Genomic DNA, 14,378 nt, shown 5'->3' on the forward strand with positions numbered 1-14,378 from the left:
AATGAACAGAAAGTGTTGTTATCTCCAGGACAACTGCTGAAGTGTCAGAGAATGCCAGGAAACTTGAGTTGAGATTTTATAGGTGAAAAGCTCACAGTCAGTCACAAAACAGCAGAGGGACACCATCAATTCAATATTCCATTTAATAGTCATAGCTCTGTCTCTTATCCATCTATTGTAAACATGGTGTAATTAACCACAGTAGTTCTCTTATGGTACATAATCATATGTGTGATGCAAAACAATTCAAACATAAGTAAAAAAAAGGACAAAGACACTGCTGGATCTGTTGATTACACCACACATCACACCAAGGGGATCCGAGTTCTTTGGTCCAGTGGCCCACCCTCTGTGGTGTGCTGCTGTAATGTGATGGTCCCTGTCGGAAGTGCTATGGATCGAGCCCAACCCCCTCTACCCTTTACTGTGGTCTCACCTGCCCCCATCACAGTAGTTGGTCCCGTATTTTTCTAATTCGGTATTTTTTAAAATTACTTCTCGTTCACTGGTTTGTCTTCTTTGTGTTTTGGACCTTCTGTCGCCCCCTTGTCGCTGCCCAGCTCATCCTCCTTTGCTGATAGAAATGCAGCAGTTGTGTCTTCTTCCGTTTTCACATTTTCCTCTTGCACTTCTTTCCTCGTGCCTTCATTGCTGACCACGGTTGGTGTCTCATTCTCTTCCTCTCGCTTCTTTGCATCATCAATAACTTCCTCATTCCCATCCATCTCAGCCAGCTTGCTTTCTTCCAACATGTCCACCTCTCCAGCTGGTGAGAAAAAAACACAAAATGCACCATTTAACATACATTTACGCATGATCAATGCTGAGACAGAGGGCCGTGTCAATGCAATGCTACCTGTGGTCTTTTCTGCAGGCGCAGTGGATCTTTCCCCAGGTGATGTCTGCAAACCGTCGTCTTGGACTGTACTGTCGCTGGAGGCTGATGGACTGGTCAGATGCTGAGAAGTAGCACTTGAGTTACCAACATCAGGGAGGGAAGAGACAGTCGAGGTCGTGAGCTCAGTGCTGACATTGCTAATGTGCGGTGGGTCTGACTCAATCGCGAGTGTGGAGCTAATGGCAGCTGTGGTTGCTGAACTAGTGGTGTAAGTGGTGTCTGCATGAGTTAAACTGGTGATGGTGGAAGTGGTGTCAGTGGGAGTTGTTTCACTTGAGGAGGTAGAGGGAGCAGAAATGTCTGGAGGGCTCATGGTGGCTGGATGAAAGACAGAGCTTATGGTGCTGGTTGAAGGAACGGGGGAGGAACTGGTAATGGGGGCATCAGGTGAAGCTGTAATGGTGTCACTTGAAATGCAAGGTGGAGGTGTTGCTTCAGCGATGGATGCATCAGAAGCTACTGCGGTGGGGGGGATAACTGAGTCCTCTCTGATTTTAGTATCTGAATCAGTGGCTGTAGATGGGGCTGGCAGCCCACTCGACATGGTGGTGGAGGGCAAGGACGTGGTGGGGATGCTAGCTACATCATCACCAGCAGCAGGACCAGTATCAGCTGAGAGAATGACATTTGGCTCAGGCAAATTTGATTCAGTTGGCAGACTTGTTGACGTAGCAACTGAGCTTTCATCATCGGGAGCAGAGAATGTTTCTGAGGTGGTAGTGGAAGATGTAGTTACTGTTGAGCTGGAAGTGACAGAGATGCTTGGAGTAATGGGCTCAGGGCAAGTGGAAGGAACTGAGGCGGAGGTGGACAGAACCAAGGCGGGGGTGGAAAGAACTGACGCGGGGGTGGAGGGCACCGAGGTGGAGGTGGAAGGAACCAAGGGGGAGGTGGAGGGAACTGAGGTGGAGGTGGAAGGAATTGAGGCGGAGGTGGAAGGAACCGAGGTGGAAGGAACCAAGGGGGAGGTGGAGGGAACTGAGGTGGAGGTGGAAGGAACCAAGGAGGAGGTAGAGAGAACTGAGGCAGAGGTGGAAAGAATCAAGGGAGAGGTGGGGGGAACCGAGGGGGTGGTGGCAGGAACCGAAGGGGAGGTGGGGGGTACCGAGGGGGAGGTGGAGGGAACCAAACCAGAGGTGGAGGGAACCAAGGGGGTGGTGGAGGGAACCGAACCAGAGGTGGAGGGAACCAAGGGGGTGTTGGAGGGAACCGAGGGGGAGGTGGGGGTTTCCGAGGGGGAGGCGAAAGGAACCGAGGGGGAGGTGGGGGGAACCGAGGGGGTGGTGGCAGGAACCGAGGGGGAGGTGGGGGGTTCCGAGGGGGAGGCGAAAGGAACCGAGGGGGAGGTGGGGGGAACCGAAGCAGAGGTGGAGGGAACCGAGGGGGAGGTGGGGGACTCTGTGGGTATAGTGGTTGTAATGGTTGTGGGAATGGGCTGGGGGGGCAGGTCAGCAGTAGAAGCTTCAGGGACAGTTTTGTCTAGTTCTATAACATTCGTAGGTGTTGTAGCTGCTGTAAGTTTAATAGAGTCAGTGCATATTTCTGTGTGAGAGGGAGTTACAGTACTTGAAGAGGAAACTATAAAAGTGGCTGAGTCAGGGGCTGAGTTAGAGATTTTAGGAGCAGGAACCGGAGACGGGGCTGCAGGTGGACTGGACTTAGTGGGCGTGGCCGTCTCCGCCTCCTCTATCTGGGTTAGCTCGTTCTCAGGTGTGTTGCGGCCAGATGCTGTCGGGGGTGGACCTGGCTTGAGAACTGGCTTCGGAAGCAGAGCAGGTTTCCCGGCGGACTCATGCGCAGATACGCTTGGACGAATTTGATGCCTTGTATCTAAAGAAAAACACCAATCGTCACCATCTGCATAAGCATTTGCTGTAGGTATGAATGGTGTTTGTGTCAGTGTGTGTTTTACCTGATGACGCAGACATGGTTCGAGGTTTTGAGAAAGTAGGAGGTGGCTCAGGTTTACTGTCAATGATAGTACCTGAGATACAAAGATCATTTACATCTTATTTTACCCGTGGAATTAAATAGTCATTATCTCCCTATGATAAATGGGAGACAGTCAAACATGCCTGCTTGTCGTACAAGGACAGGATCTGAGATATTAAAAATGTATTAGTGAAATTATCAAAGTGAAAAGGTCAATCTCATTGTCATTAAACCTATTACACAAGATGAAAGAACATACCTTCAGATTCTGCTTTTTTCATCTCTCCCTCTTGATTCTAAGAGGATACACAAGGATTAGCAGCACTGAAGACTATGTTCAACATGTTTAAATGTCTGAGCACGTGCACACACCTGTGCGTCTCCTGGCTGAGGTTTAGAAACTCCGATGCGCTGAAGCATGAGATGAAGTTTCTGTTCGAAGCTATGTTGGCCTTCAAATTGCTTCTGAAACATACAGGAGGATAATGACGCTATTTTCCACACACGTCCGATCGTCTAAACGTATATGAGCTGTAACGACACTTACCTTTGAGTTGTTTCTGGCATTAGCCGTCCCGGCTGCTGATCCTGACAGTAAAATGAGGGACTGGGACTTCCCCTCTCTGAGAGCTCGGCGGGGCGGCACCGCTTCAGCCCTCAGCGGTGGAGCACCGGGAGCAGGAGTCTCCTGAACATCTGTCTCCACAGGAACGCCGCCGGGCTGTTCCTTCGCCCTCTCCTTTTCATTTTCCTTGTCGTGCTCCTTCACCCGCTCTTTCTCTTTCTCTTTCTCAGCTCTGGCCACCTCCCTGAGCGGGCGTATGAGATCAGCTATGGAGGTCTTCTTGGGTCGCGCCTCGTGGCTTGCCTCCGATTTCAAACCTCGCCTCTTTTTAAGTGTAAAGAAATCGCCGAGCTTCCTCCTGAGTGTTTTCGTTGGGGGTTGGCTGGGGACTGAGCTGGCGGGAGCCACCTCATGCACTGTGATTGATTCTTCATCTTGGATTTTCCTTTACAAAAGATCATGTGCGTCAAATCCACACCAGTATAACTTTCTTGGCCATGAAGAAAAAAAACTATACTACGGTAATGCTAGTAAGTACTCACGGTGTTTCAGAAGGAAGTACTCTTTTAGTAAAGAACTCCTCAACTCCTTCATCCACGCGCCCCATGTGCTCAAGGACTTCATTTTCACTCTCAATTATTGTCTCCTAATTACAGCACAGAGAACAGGGGCATTTAACACCAAAGATCAAAGCAATTGATCTTAAAGAGCATCACATGTAACTTTACATTACATAAGCCTCACCTCTAAAAAACCCACACACTGTGGCACTAGAGCTTCTTCTGCCTCTATAGGTGTATTTTAGTTTGAATCTATCAGCTAGTCATGCTCCAAACCAGCCTCCTGGGAGTCAGTTGCTCAGTAACGTACAATGGGGGGGCGTCGCTGGATTTCACATGCACATCGAAAGCGCACTAACTAATTTTGCAGTATGTAGGTAATGTGATATCAAAATTGCAGCTACAAAGCATTAAATCATCCTGATCATATTAACATCTGTGCCCTCAAGTAGCAATAAAAGCCCGGAGGTTCACTGCAGTGCACAGAATTAGCAGAAGTCACCGTTACATGATACGCTGTCAGGGGACTCGCTGGGATTCTGTCTCCCTGGCCATTTGTCTCCTAAGGAGTGACTACATGCTCTGTGACAACATGATCACCTCAGTGGAAAATGGAGATGATCACTCTACATTTAATTCTGTGGGTTTTTTTTCCTTCAGCCAGAGCACGACAAGACCAAACTACCGTACCAGCCACTCTCATGCAGAGCCGCCCTGCTTTTTCACACAGAAAATGTAAAGTGTGTGTTCTTCAAACAGCTGGTCACCGGTACAATGGGACTGCCTCATTCAAGCAGGGACCAGGCATCTTTTACAGCTCTCCCCTTCATCCTTCCCTTCCCCCTGCCTATTCCCTCTGTACCCTATCACCCCCACCACCCCCCACCCCCCTTCCATTTTCTCACCACACACCACCTTTCCCTCACACTCCATTTTATACAGAACCTCTGATCCTTCATCACCGTACCTGTGGTTTGCTGGGGCGGTAGTTCAGTTTTTGTCGGTGAGGTCTCGGTCTGCTCTGGGTGTAGTGCCTGAGCGCTGGTCCGCCCAATGGCAGCTCCATCGGGGAGACACGGCACGCTGTTGCCGTGGAGCTCTGTTGCCGTGGCTCTGTTGCTGAGGCACCGTTGCTAAGAGCAGGAGCTCCACCAGTATGTAATGCCTCCACCGAGGTAGGAGGGACCGAGCCGGCTAGACTGACAGGTCTGACAACAGAGCCTCGCCTTTCTCTGCCCCCCCCCCCCCCCTCCCAGGAAAGCCATGAGAAAAAGATGGTGATAAAATAAGAGGAGGCAGAGAAAGAGATGGAGGTGCGTGTAACCACACTGACACACGCTTCCTAGACAATATCTGTTGGCTACAGAAATCAAAAAAAGCTGCAATGAACAAAATCTGTAACTGTTCTGTTGGTTATGTAACAAATTAATAATTTATTTCATATGCGGAAAAGCTGCTCTAAATGCAAAAGACTGGCTAAATTTCTTTTAGCACAAAAAGCGTGTCAAATACACAAATTGCTATTATCATAGAATAAATAAGCTGATGTATGTCAGCATTTAGGAAGGAAACCGCCCTAAATAGTTAGGTTTTCCAAGAAGACTTTCCACTGGTGCTTGTGGAGTTGCATGCTTTTTGAGAAAGAGCACTCATTTGTGTTTCTTAATTAGGCTTTATGTTCCTGTTAGAGCACATATCACTTTATGATTTGTGTTTGTGTTTCCAATTTGAATACAGTCAAATGAAGCAACTTAGGTCCTGGTCTGAAACCAGTATTGAAATATGAAGTATTTACATTGGCAAATGAGAAAATGCTTCACGTCTACATCCATGCAGGACAGTCACAGGCTGTGTAACTGTTTTAGATATCATATACAAATAAAAATAAAAAAATTGAATTATATTTCTGTTCTATTTGTCTACAAATAACAACACAGACAAGCTACACAGTGAAAGACCTGTTTTTATAGGATCATGTCAGTCAAGTTGGAACACAGGTAGATGTTAAATCTAATAAGTAGATTTTGCTCGTAATTTGTCCCCAATTAGTTTTGACTAACTGCTGATGTTGACCTGCTGGTGGTTGGAGGAGGTGGGTGACGCATGGATAAGAAAAGTGCCCAGTCAGGCTAAAATAAAGTCAACACCAATAATTAGGTCAAAAGGACTGATACGTGTTTTTACGTTCTTGTTTTGCAACTTATTATAATACTTGTAAAAAAATTAAGCGGGTTACTGGGATAAATGAGTGTGAATACAATGTTGCTTTAGTCCATCTAAGATCTAATCTGAAGTGTGAGGAAAATGTTATTAAAGGTCACACGTCTAGATGGCAGGGAACAACTTTTATCATCTTTAATTGCAGTGCCTAAATACCACAATGCATCACTTGACCAATTAAAACCATAGAAGCTGAAAATGAGTAAGGCCCTAATTTATTGTTGCAGATGTTTTAGGTGAAGGTTATTTTAATTTCTTGATATACTGCTGCATAGTTTATTCTCATAATTTTTATTAATCTGTTACAACACAATATTTTTACAGTTAGTCTTAATGTAATATATCGGACTTACTGAAGTTGCTAAATAAGTTTACAATGTTTGTTACCATAGGATGTAATGCAGTAATCATGATGTAATGCCTGGCCTGTAGCTCCACTCCGCCCTCTTCTGGTTGGTTTTAGGAACTGTTTCAATTCACAAAAAAATGAATGTTATTTTAATTTATAGTGATTTAAGCTCGTTATTGCAGTAAAGTCGCGATCAAACATAAATTACGCCTTCCACTATTAACAAAAGTAATGCCTAAATTCTCTGATCTGATCATTTCCGTCGCCGTGTACCGGACGACCCCGCCCATGGCTGAAATTTAAATCTGGCGCCCATCGCAGCGCGGCTCCTCCCGGCTTTACTGCCCACCACTCCCCTTCCCTCCCCCGGGTGCTCGGTTAGCGCAGCCGCGGTCCCACTTGCGGGCCGCCATTTTGTGTTAGGCCCACTCTGCTAAAGCGGGAGAAAATTATTAGCGCGGCGCACTGCACGTACGGTCGTCACCGTGGAATCGAAGAGCCCGGCCGTCGGCACAGAGCTTCCAGGCGAATATAAGCGGGAAAAGAAGTGAACAGGGGTGAGTAAAGCCGAGTTATGGCCCCAAACACGGGGAGGTTTTTGTAGGAGCCGTCGTCCGCCTCTAGGTGTCACGGTAGGGCTTACCGGCCAGGCGGCTGGCGGGGGGTGTTTGTCTCCCTCTATCGTTATCCAAAATGCACTAAATCCGTCTATAAACCATAACTCTCCGTCTCAGTTGGGCGTTAAGGTGCTTTTAGGCAGGTATTGAGCGTCATCTGCGCAGGGATGGTTGTGTTTAGCAGCATTTCTGTTTAAACTTAGTTCAGGCCTGACGTCCATCTTATCGTGCCCTTTGTTTCCTGTTTTCTGGCGTACGTTAGTCGCGCTTCCCGAGTTAACAACTACCACCACTTCTGTCTTAAGTAGTTTTATGCAATCCACACAAAAGTACGCAATATTTACACCGACGCAACGTAAAGTCTGGTCGAAAAGTTGTAAACGGTTGAATTAGTCGAACAAGTGTTTGTGTGGCGCCGAGCGGTTGATCGACTGCTTGTGATTGATACTATTTGTACAAGCGTGAACTCGTCAGTTTGTAAAAAGCTGCAAACTGTCGCGCGCCGCACTGGAAAAGACAGATAGTGTAAATGCGCTCGATACGGTTTATATAAAGTAACTAAATACAGTTACTCGACCGTTTAACGTTACCCGCCACAGGTTCGGCGTGTTCTACTTCACTTGGTCTGAGCTTGGTCACTTCTACTCCACTGCACCTCAGTAGTTTGCACAGACAGAAAGAGAACTCCAGGTACTAGTTACTAGTTAGTTAAAGTAATCTATTACATCGAGAGGAGCGGCCGCTTTCACGCACTAGATACAACCGTCACATGTCGCAGACACGCACGAAGTCAGCGAAGTAGAAAGTACTTCACTAAAGATGCATTGAAGTACAGTAAGAAACGGGTTTCTGTAGCTATTAGTTAACCGGGTAACTAAAAACTTAATACTACTATATTTACACAGTGAAGGATACAAGCACTTACAACAATAACAATAGTTAGCAATGTGTAGTTAGTTATGTGCACTGCATTTACTCACCTGAAGTGCATCCTGGTGTATTTGGGAAAGTGACACAATAAAGACTCTTGCACATCTTTTCTTTAAAAGGTTTTAGTTGGCCTGTTGCCATGGAAGGCGACGTCGTTTCCATGGATACCAGTCAGGCTGCTGCCCTGGGTCCTGAGGGAAAGGGCCTGCCGGTGAGTGGAGAGGCCCTGATGCAAGGGACGGCGATGGCGCCACAGGGGGAGGTGGCCGGTAACATGGAGATGATGGTGATGGATGCTCTTGATCCAACTTTGCTGCAAATGAAGACAGAGGTGTTAGAGGGCGGCAGCACGATTGTTACTGGTGGAGATGAGGGTCAGATCATCACACTCCAGGTCAGTATGCGCTGCGCTGTAGACTATCTTACCTGGCCTTGCTGTGACATGTAATCTGCGTGATTGTGGTGAAAATGTTGATCGATTTGAATTTTTAACGCAGGTGGTGAATATGGAAGAGCAGGCAGGTGCTGCATTAGGCCTGGGTCAGCTTCAGCTGGTGCAGGTACCTGTCACAACAGCAACTGTGGAGGGACTCCAGGCCACTTATGTTGATGGATCAGGTAACAAGGATGCCGAGCCAGTGATCTGTCACACTCTTCCTCTGCCCGAAGGCTTCCAGGTAAGAAACAGTCTTTATCTTTTGTGTAGCAAGTCTAGTTGTTTAGTTAGTTATGTTTTCTGGCACATGGTACTCGTTAAGAGTAATGTGATGTTTTCCTTTTTAGGTGGTGAAGGTGGGAGCCAATGGTGAAGTGGAGACTGTGGAGCAGGAGGAGCTCCAGGCAGCTCATGAGGAGCTTCAGGGAACAAGAGCAGATGTGGACGAGGACGAAGAAGAGCCAGCTGAAGTAGAACCCCCCGAGCCTCAACAAGAAGACCCAGAATGGTCTAAGGATCCAGACTACCAACCCATCACCGCTGTCCGTAAAGGAAAGAAGGGAAAGAAGAGTCGTCTGCGATATGCAGGGGGAGATCGTGACATGGATGTCTCAGTGTATGACTTTGAAGAAGAGCAGCAGGAGGGGCTGCTCTCAGAGGTGAATGCTGAGAAGGTTGTGGGCAACATGAAGCCACCAAAGCCCACCAAGATCAAGAAAAAAGGTTGGATTGCAACTCTTATTGTGTATATATGTGCTTCCATAGTCTCTAAACATTCTGTTAGGGGGAAGAAATGAACATTTGCACTTACTTATCTCCCTTCTGTGTCTAGGTGTGAAGAAGACCTTCCAGTGTGAGCTGTGTAGCTACACCTGCCCAAGGCGCTCCAACTTGGACCGACACATGAAGAGCCACACCGATGAGAGGCCACACAAATGCCACTTGTGTGGAAGAGCCTTCAGGACAGTCACGCTGCTGAGAAACCACCTGAACACACACACAGGTATTCATTTAGTCTTCTGGTAATGATTTGTCAAGTTAAAAAAAAAAAAAGTAAATCAACTCTGCTTTTCTTCATTTCAAAATGTAACCGTAGTTATCTTTATAATTTAAGGTACTCGGCCACATAAATGCACAGATTGTGACATGGCATTTGTGACCAGTGGTGAGTTGGTGCGTCACCGTCGCTACAAACACACACATGAGAAGCCCTTCAAGTGCTCTATGTGTGATTATTCCAGTGTGGAGGTAAAAAGTCTCAGAAGCCGCTGTCAAATTTTTAATTCCACTGTGTGGGAGAGATTATTTAAATGTTGCTGGCTCAATCTTTGCAGGTGAGCAAATTAAAAAGGCACATTCGCTCACATACTGGGGAGCGACCCTTCCAGTGCAGCCTGTGCAGCTATGCCAGCAGAGATACTTACAAGCTGAAGAGACACATGAGGACACATTCAGGTGAGGCTCTTGAAGCATAGTTAATCTCCTGTTTGAATGTGTACCTCATTCAAATTCGCATCTTCTGTTTTCCTGTGCAGGTGAGAAGCCATACGAGTGCTACATCTGCCACGCTCGTTTCACACAGAGCGGCACCATGAAGATGCACATCCTGCAGAAACACACAGAGAACGTGGCCAAGTTCCACTGCCCACACTGTGATACTGTCATTGCACGCAAGAGTGACCTTGGTATGTTTATATCAGAATCTTTGTCTTTATTCTTTATTCAGACCAGTCTGAATGTTTGACTAATTCATGTGATATAAATCTTTCTTAGGCGTTCACTTGAGGAAGCAGCACTCTTTCATTGAGACCGGAAAGAAGTGTCGTTACTGTGATGCTGTGTTTCATGAGCGCTATGCTCTCATCCAGCACCAGAAAACTCACAAGAATGAAAAACGTTTCAAGTGTGACCAGTGTGACTACTGCTGCAGACAGGTTTGTGTCCATGTGGTATATGTGTAATATACGGCCTAAGCTACTTTATTTTACCGCTAAACTGTTCTCTTTTTTTTTTTTTTTTAAACCACAGGAACGACACATGATCATGCACAAGCGCACACACACAGGGGAGAAGCCATTTGCTTGTAGCCAGTGTGAGAAAACCTTCCGGCAGAAGCAGCTTCTGGACATGCACTTCAAGCGCTACCATGATCCCAACTTTATCCCCACTGCCTTTGTCTGCAGCAAGTGCAGCAAGACATTCACCCGCAGGGTATGTTTAGCTTGGAGATTTTGATACCAACAGAAATCTCTTAAATAAGTATTTTGAGTTGTGACAGATTCTTTTTCTGCCTGGTCCACAGAACACCATGCTGCGTCACGCTGACAACTGCACAGGTGATGCTACTGGAGATGAAAATGGAACTCCATCACCCAAAAAGAGCCGCCGTGGCAGAAAGAGGAAGATGCAGACTAGGAGGGACGATGATGATGATGACGACGACGATGACACCGGTATTTTATAAGGAGTCATTTATTATTGAGCCAGTGAGGTTCAAGCAACTTAAATCCCACTTTAGTTTCTCTGTTAACTCAGTCTGGACTGATGTCAGTTTTTAAATTAAGCATAACTACACACTGGACAAATTATTATGCAGTTGTGCATAACTTATGTCTTTGTCCTTTGTCTCATATGTAGAGGGTGACCTGGAAGAAGCAGAAGAGGAGGACGACGACCTGCTGGCTGAGATTGAGGTGGAGCAGGCCCCACCAGTTGTCCCTATTCCAGCCCCTGTGGAGCCACCAGTCAAGAGGAAACGTGGTAGACCTCCAAAGAACAAGCCTAACAGTAGGTGTCTTGTAATATATTGCTATATACTGGTGAAAACTTGCAGTATCCTGGAAAGAGTGTGTAAATATTCTGCAGAGATGCTCTAACCTAAAATACTTTCCACAGTGACTGCCATCATTCGTGTGGAGGATGAAGTTACTGGAGAGGTGGATGACATCATTGTAAAAAAGGAGGTGGGTGCCGAACAGGACGACCACGAGGAGGTGGTAGTTGGTGCAGGAGACGCAACCATTCGGATGGAGGAGTTGTCCCAGGAGGAGGGAACAGCGCAGGAGGAACAGCTTTCTGGGGCCCCACCTAATGGAGACTTGACTCCTGAGATGATCCTCAGCATGATGGACCGGTGATGGACGTGAGGGTCAAACCTGATAAATACATACAGACCCATGATCACATCTTATTAATTCTTGACAGTTAGGATTATGAACACTTGCGCACCCCATTCAGAAACAAAGTTCACTGTTGTAATTTAAGATTTGATTGTTAATCATGTAATGATGACTTGGATGGGTGAGAACAATTTTTAAAAAGGATTTAACTACCAAAAAAGACATTTAATACATTTACGTTTGAAGTGGCTGTAATTGATCGCAGTGTTTTCTTTTTTTGGTTATACCCTTTATGTTAAACTGGCATAAAACTCTACATTTACTGAAATCCCAAACTATGTTCTCCAGGTTGACTGTAGATTCTTTTTGTTCCTGTCACTTTCTGACCCCACTTTTTATTTTTAGTATAAATCTGGCAAAAAACATTTATTCTAAGGTGAAAAGTCACTTTCACAATATAGAAGTGTCATTACCCTCAATTACAGCCACTTCAAGAAAGATGAAATTTTTATTTTTTTGTTTATTTTTCTGTGGTCAGTAAAACCCTTTTTAAGCCTACTCTAGTTTTTAAAGCTTAATAGACTGCTTATATTATGCTCCCTTCTTGCTACTGTAACACCCCTAGATGATGTGTGTGTGTGTGTAAGGAAAGAGTGCAGGTTTAGGTTTTGTTTCTTTTTAACTCCCTTGTGTAGCCATTCCACTTTGGGTTGATGTTTTCCTTTTTTACCATTGGCAGTGCAATGCTACATAGCAGCTTGAATGACATTTTAACTGTGTGGCAGACAAGAACAGATGTTTGACTGTACAACCAATAAAAAAAAACAAAAAAGTAGACACTGAGACTTGTGTTTGAGGCTTATGCAGCTGTTCTAATTTCAATTATGGCTACGTGAATTGTGAATAGTTATGAAGATACACATGGGAGCCGACGTGTCCCTGTATTTTCCCTGGAAATATATTTTATTAAATGGAGGCTTTGTTATTAACAGCTTCACTCATTTGTATGTCTAAATATGAGTCACTTAAGAAAATGCAACTAACTAAACATTCTCCTAAAAGTACTAAAATCCCTATATTTGACTACTTAATTATTCCACTGCAATGTGATTAAGACCCAAATCTAAACATTTTATTGGATGATGGTTAGCCACACAATATGCATATATATATATATATATATATGACGATAGACTAATTTTACTGTAAATTCTAACTAGTACTTTTAAATAGGTACACAACTTTTTATTGCTATTTAGTCTAATTTTCATATGGATCAGTGTTTAGCAGAACATTACTTATTACCTAATCTTATTTTTTATTATTTTTATTTTATTAACTATTTACGATTTAACTATCATGATGATGAGTTATGTGCCACAAATACATGTAAAAAATACGTATTGAAAGCTTCTTGTATTCAATGCAGAAAATGCCTGTCTATATTGTTAAATTAATATTACTATGTTTTAAAGTAAGTAATCAAAACAGACAGTTACCCTCAGCCAAAAGTAGCATTTTCACAGTGTGCTCTATTTTATTTTTTCTACTAACAAAAGCATAAATATCCTTTTCCAAATATAAATATAAATATAATATAAAGTAAGACAACATGGAAATACATAACTGCAGTACAAGTACTTGATATTTGTACTCCAGCGCAGTGCTTGAGTATGTTTAGTTATTGTTAAGCATTGCACAAATGTATATTTAATGCTAAACATATTAAGATATTCCTATGCTGTGTTCTGATGTAACATGCTCCTCACTGGCTGTAAGTCATCTGTATGTTTATCCTGACTACAGAAAGGTTTTAGTTTTAGCGGTTTGAGGTTTGGGAATCTCTTAGTCACACAGTAGCTGCAACATCTACTCCTTTTGCTGTACTGTGGCACATGAGCGTTTCCATTTTAGATTGTTTTCATTCCACAACAGTTCATATGGAAACACCCCGTTACGTCCCTGCATGTGTGTGACAGGTTTAGCTACTAGTCAGACCGCACATGCAAATCCTACAAAGTACAGTTGCGTGACTCCCTCCAGCATCAATAAGGAAATATATTTGTGAACAGCCTTTTACCATTTAAGCCTTTGAACAACGACTGTTTTATTAAGATTCTCACAAATGAGAGTTCTCAGTTTGGAGAGTCTCGGAACTTTGAATAAACTTTAACTTTCCTTTGGCACAAAATATTGCAAAAGTTAGTCAAGACTGAAACACTGTTAGCGGCTGCTTGTTTTAATAAAGTTGTTATCACGTAAGTCAAAAGCGATGTTATTAGTGTCAATAAGTAGAAAAACAGCGTGAGTTTTGCTTTTCCTGCGGAAACATCCTGTTTTATGAGTCAAACCGCAGGAAGCCGCCACATGCTCCCTTCGCCCGGCTCGGCCTAAGGCGTTTAACGGCTAAAACAGAACCTACACGTAGCTGGGCCGCATTCCGACTACTGTGGTGATTCTGTTGGATGTCGTAGCTTGTTCTCCTTCAGAAATATCATGTTTTTTCCACAGGACTGATTCACGGTGGCGTCGCCAGCGAAGCGACTACAGCTACAGGGAAAACTGCGATGGACTGAGGGACATCCCTGTTGCCACAGCAACTAGCCGATACACGACTTCCGGTTAACGGAGCGACGTTTCATAATAAAAGTAATGTGGTCTTGTGATTGACAATGAAAACCTGGTAACAAAAGGTGCCTCGGTGTTTGCCGCTCAAATTGCAGAAGAATAAAAAATAGAGCAAATAATACAT

General features: G+C 44.7%; 2 protein-coding genes across 3 annotated transcripts; one reads left to right on the forward strand and one right to left on the reverse strand.

Moving 5' to 3' along the window:
* Positions 1–125: 125 nt before the first annotated feature.
* LOC114852269 (mucin-5AC-like) lies at positions 126–8,260 on the reverse strand. 2 transcript variants are annotated; one of them, XM_029144579.3, is made up of 10 exons: positions 8,122–8,260; positions 6,563–6,641; positions 4,923–5,308; positions 3,938–4,041; positions 3,378–3,840; positions 3,203–3,292; positions 3,090–3,126; positions 2,811–2,882; positions 857–2,728; positions 126–766 (listed from the first exon to the last, which is right to left on the reverse strand). In XM_029144579.3, exons 3-10 carry the CDS (start codon positions 5,019–5,021, stop codon positions 492–494), a joined length of 3,012 nt encoding a protein of 1,003 aa, XP_029000412.1. In that variant the 5' UTR covers positions 5,022–5,308; positions 6,563–6,641; positions 8,122–8,260; the 3' UTR covers positions 126–491. The 2 variants fall into 2 exon arrangements, with proteins under 2 accessions (XP_029000412.1, XP_029000411.1); XM_029144578.3 differs by having other exon boundaries at positions 3,203–3,295.
* LOC114852271 (transcriptional repressor CTCF-like) lies at positions 8,211–12,461 on the forward strand. The gene is made up of 12 exons (XM_029144580.3): positions 8,211–8,465; positions 8,569–8,748; positions 8,855–9,230; positions 9,340–9,510; positions 9,622–9,755; positions 9,842–9,962; positions 10,043–10,192; positions 10,281–10,441; positions 10,536–10,718; positions 10,810–10,960; positions 11,145–11,294; positions 11,403–12,461. Exons 1-12 carry the CDS (start codon positions 8,211–8,213, stop codon positions 11,642–11,644), a joined length of 2,274 nt encoding a protein of 757 aa, XP_029000413.1. The 3' UTR covers positions 11,645–12,461.
* The last annotated feature ends 1,917 nt before the right edge of the window (positions 12,462–14,378 follow it).

The sequence above is a fragment of the Betta splendens genome, chromosome 3 (genome assembly GCF_900634795.4).
Source record: "Betta splendens chromosome 3, fBetSpl5.4, whole genome shotgun sequence".
Classification (NCBI taxonomy): Eukaryota; Metazoa; Chordata; class Actinopteri; order Anabantiformes; family Osphronemidae; genus Betta; species Betta splendens.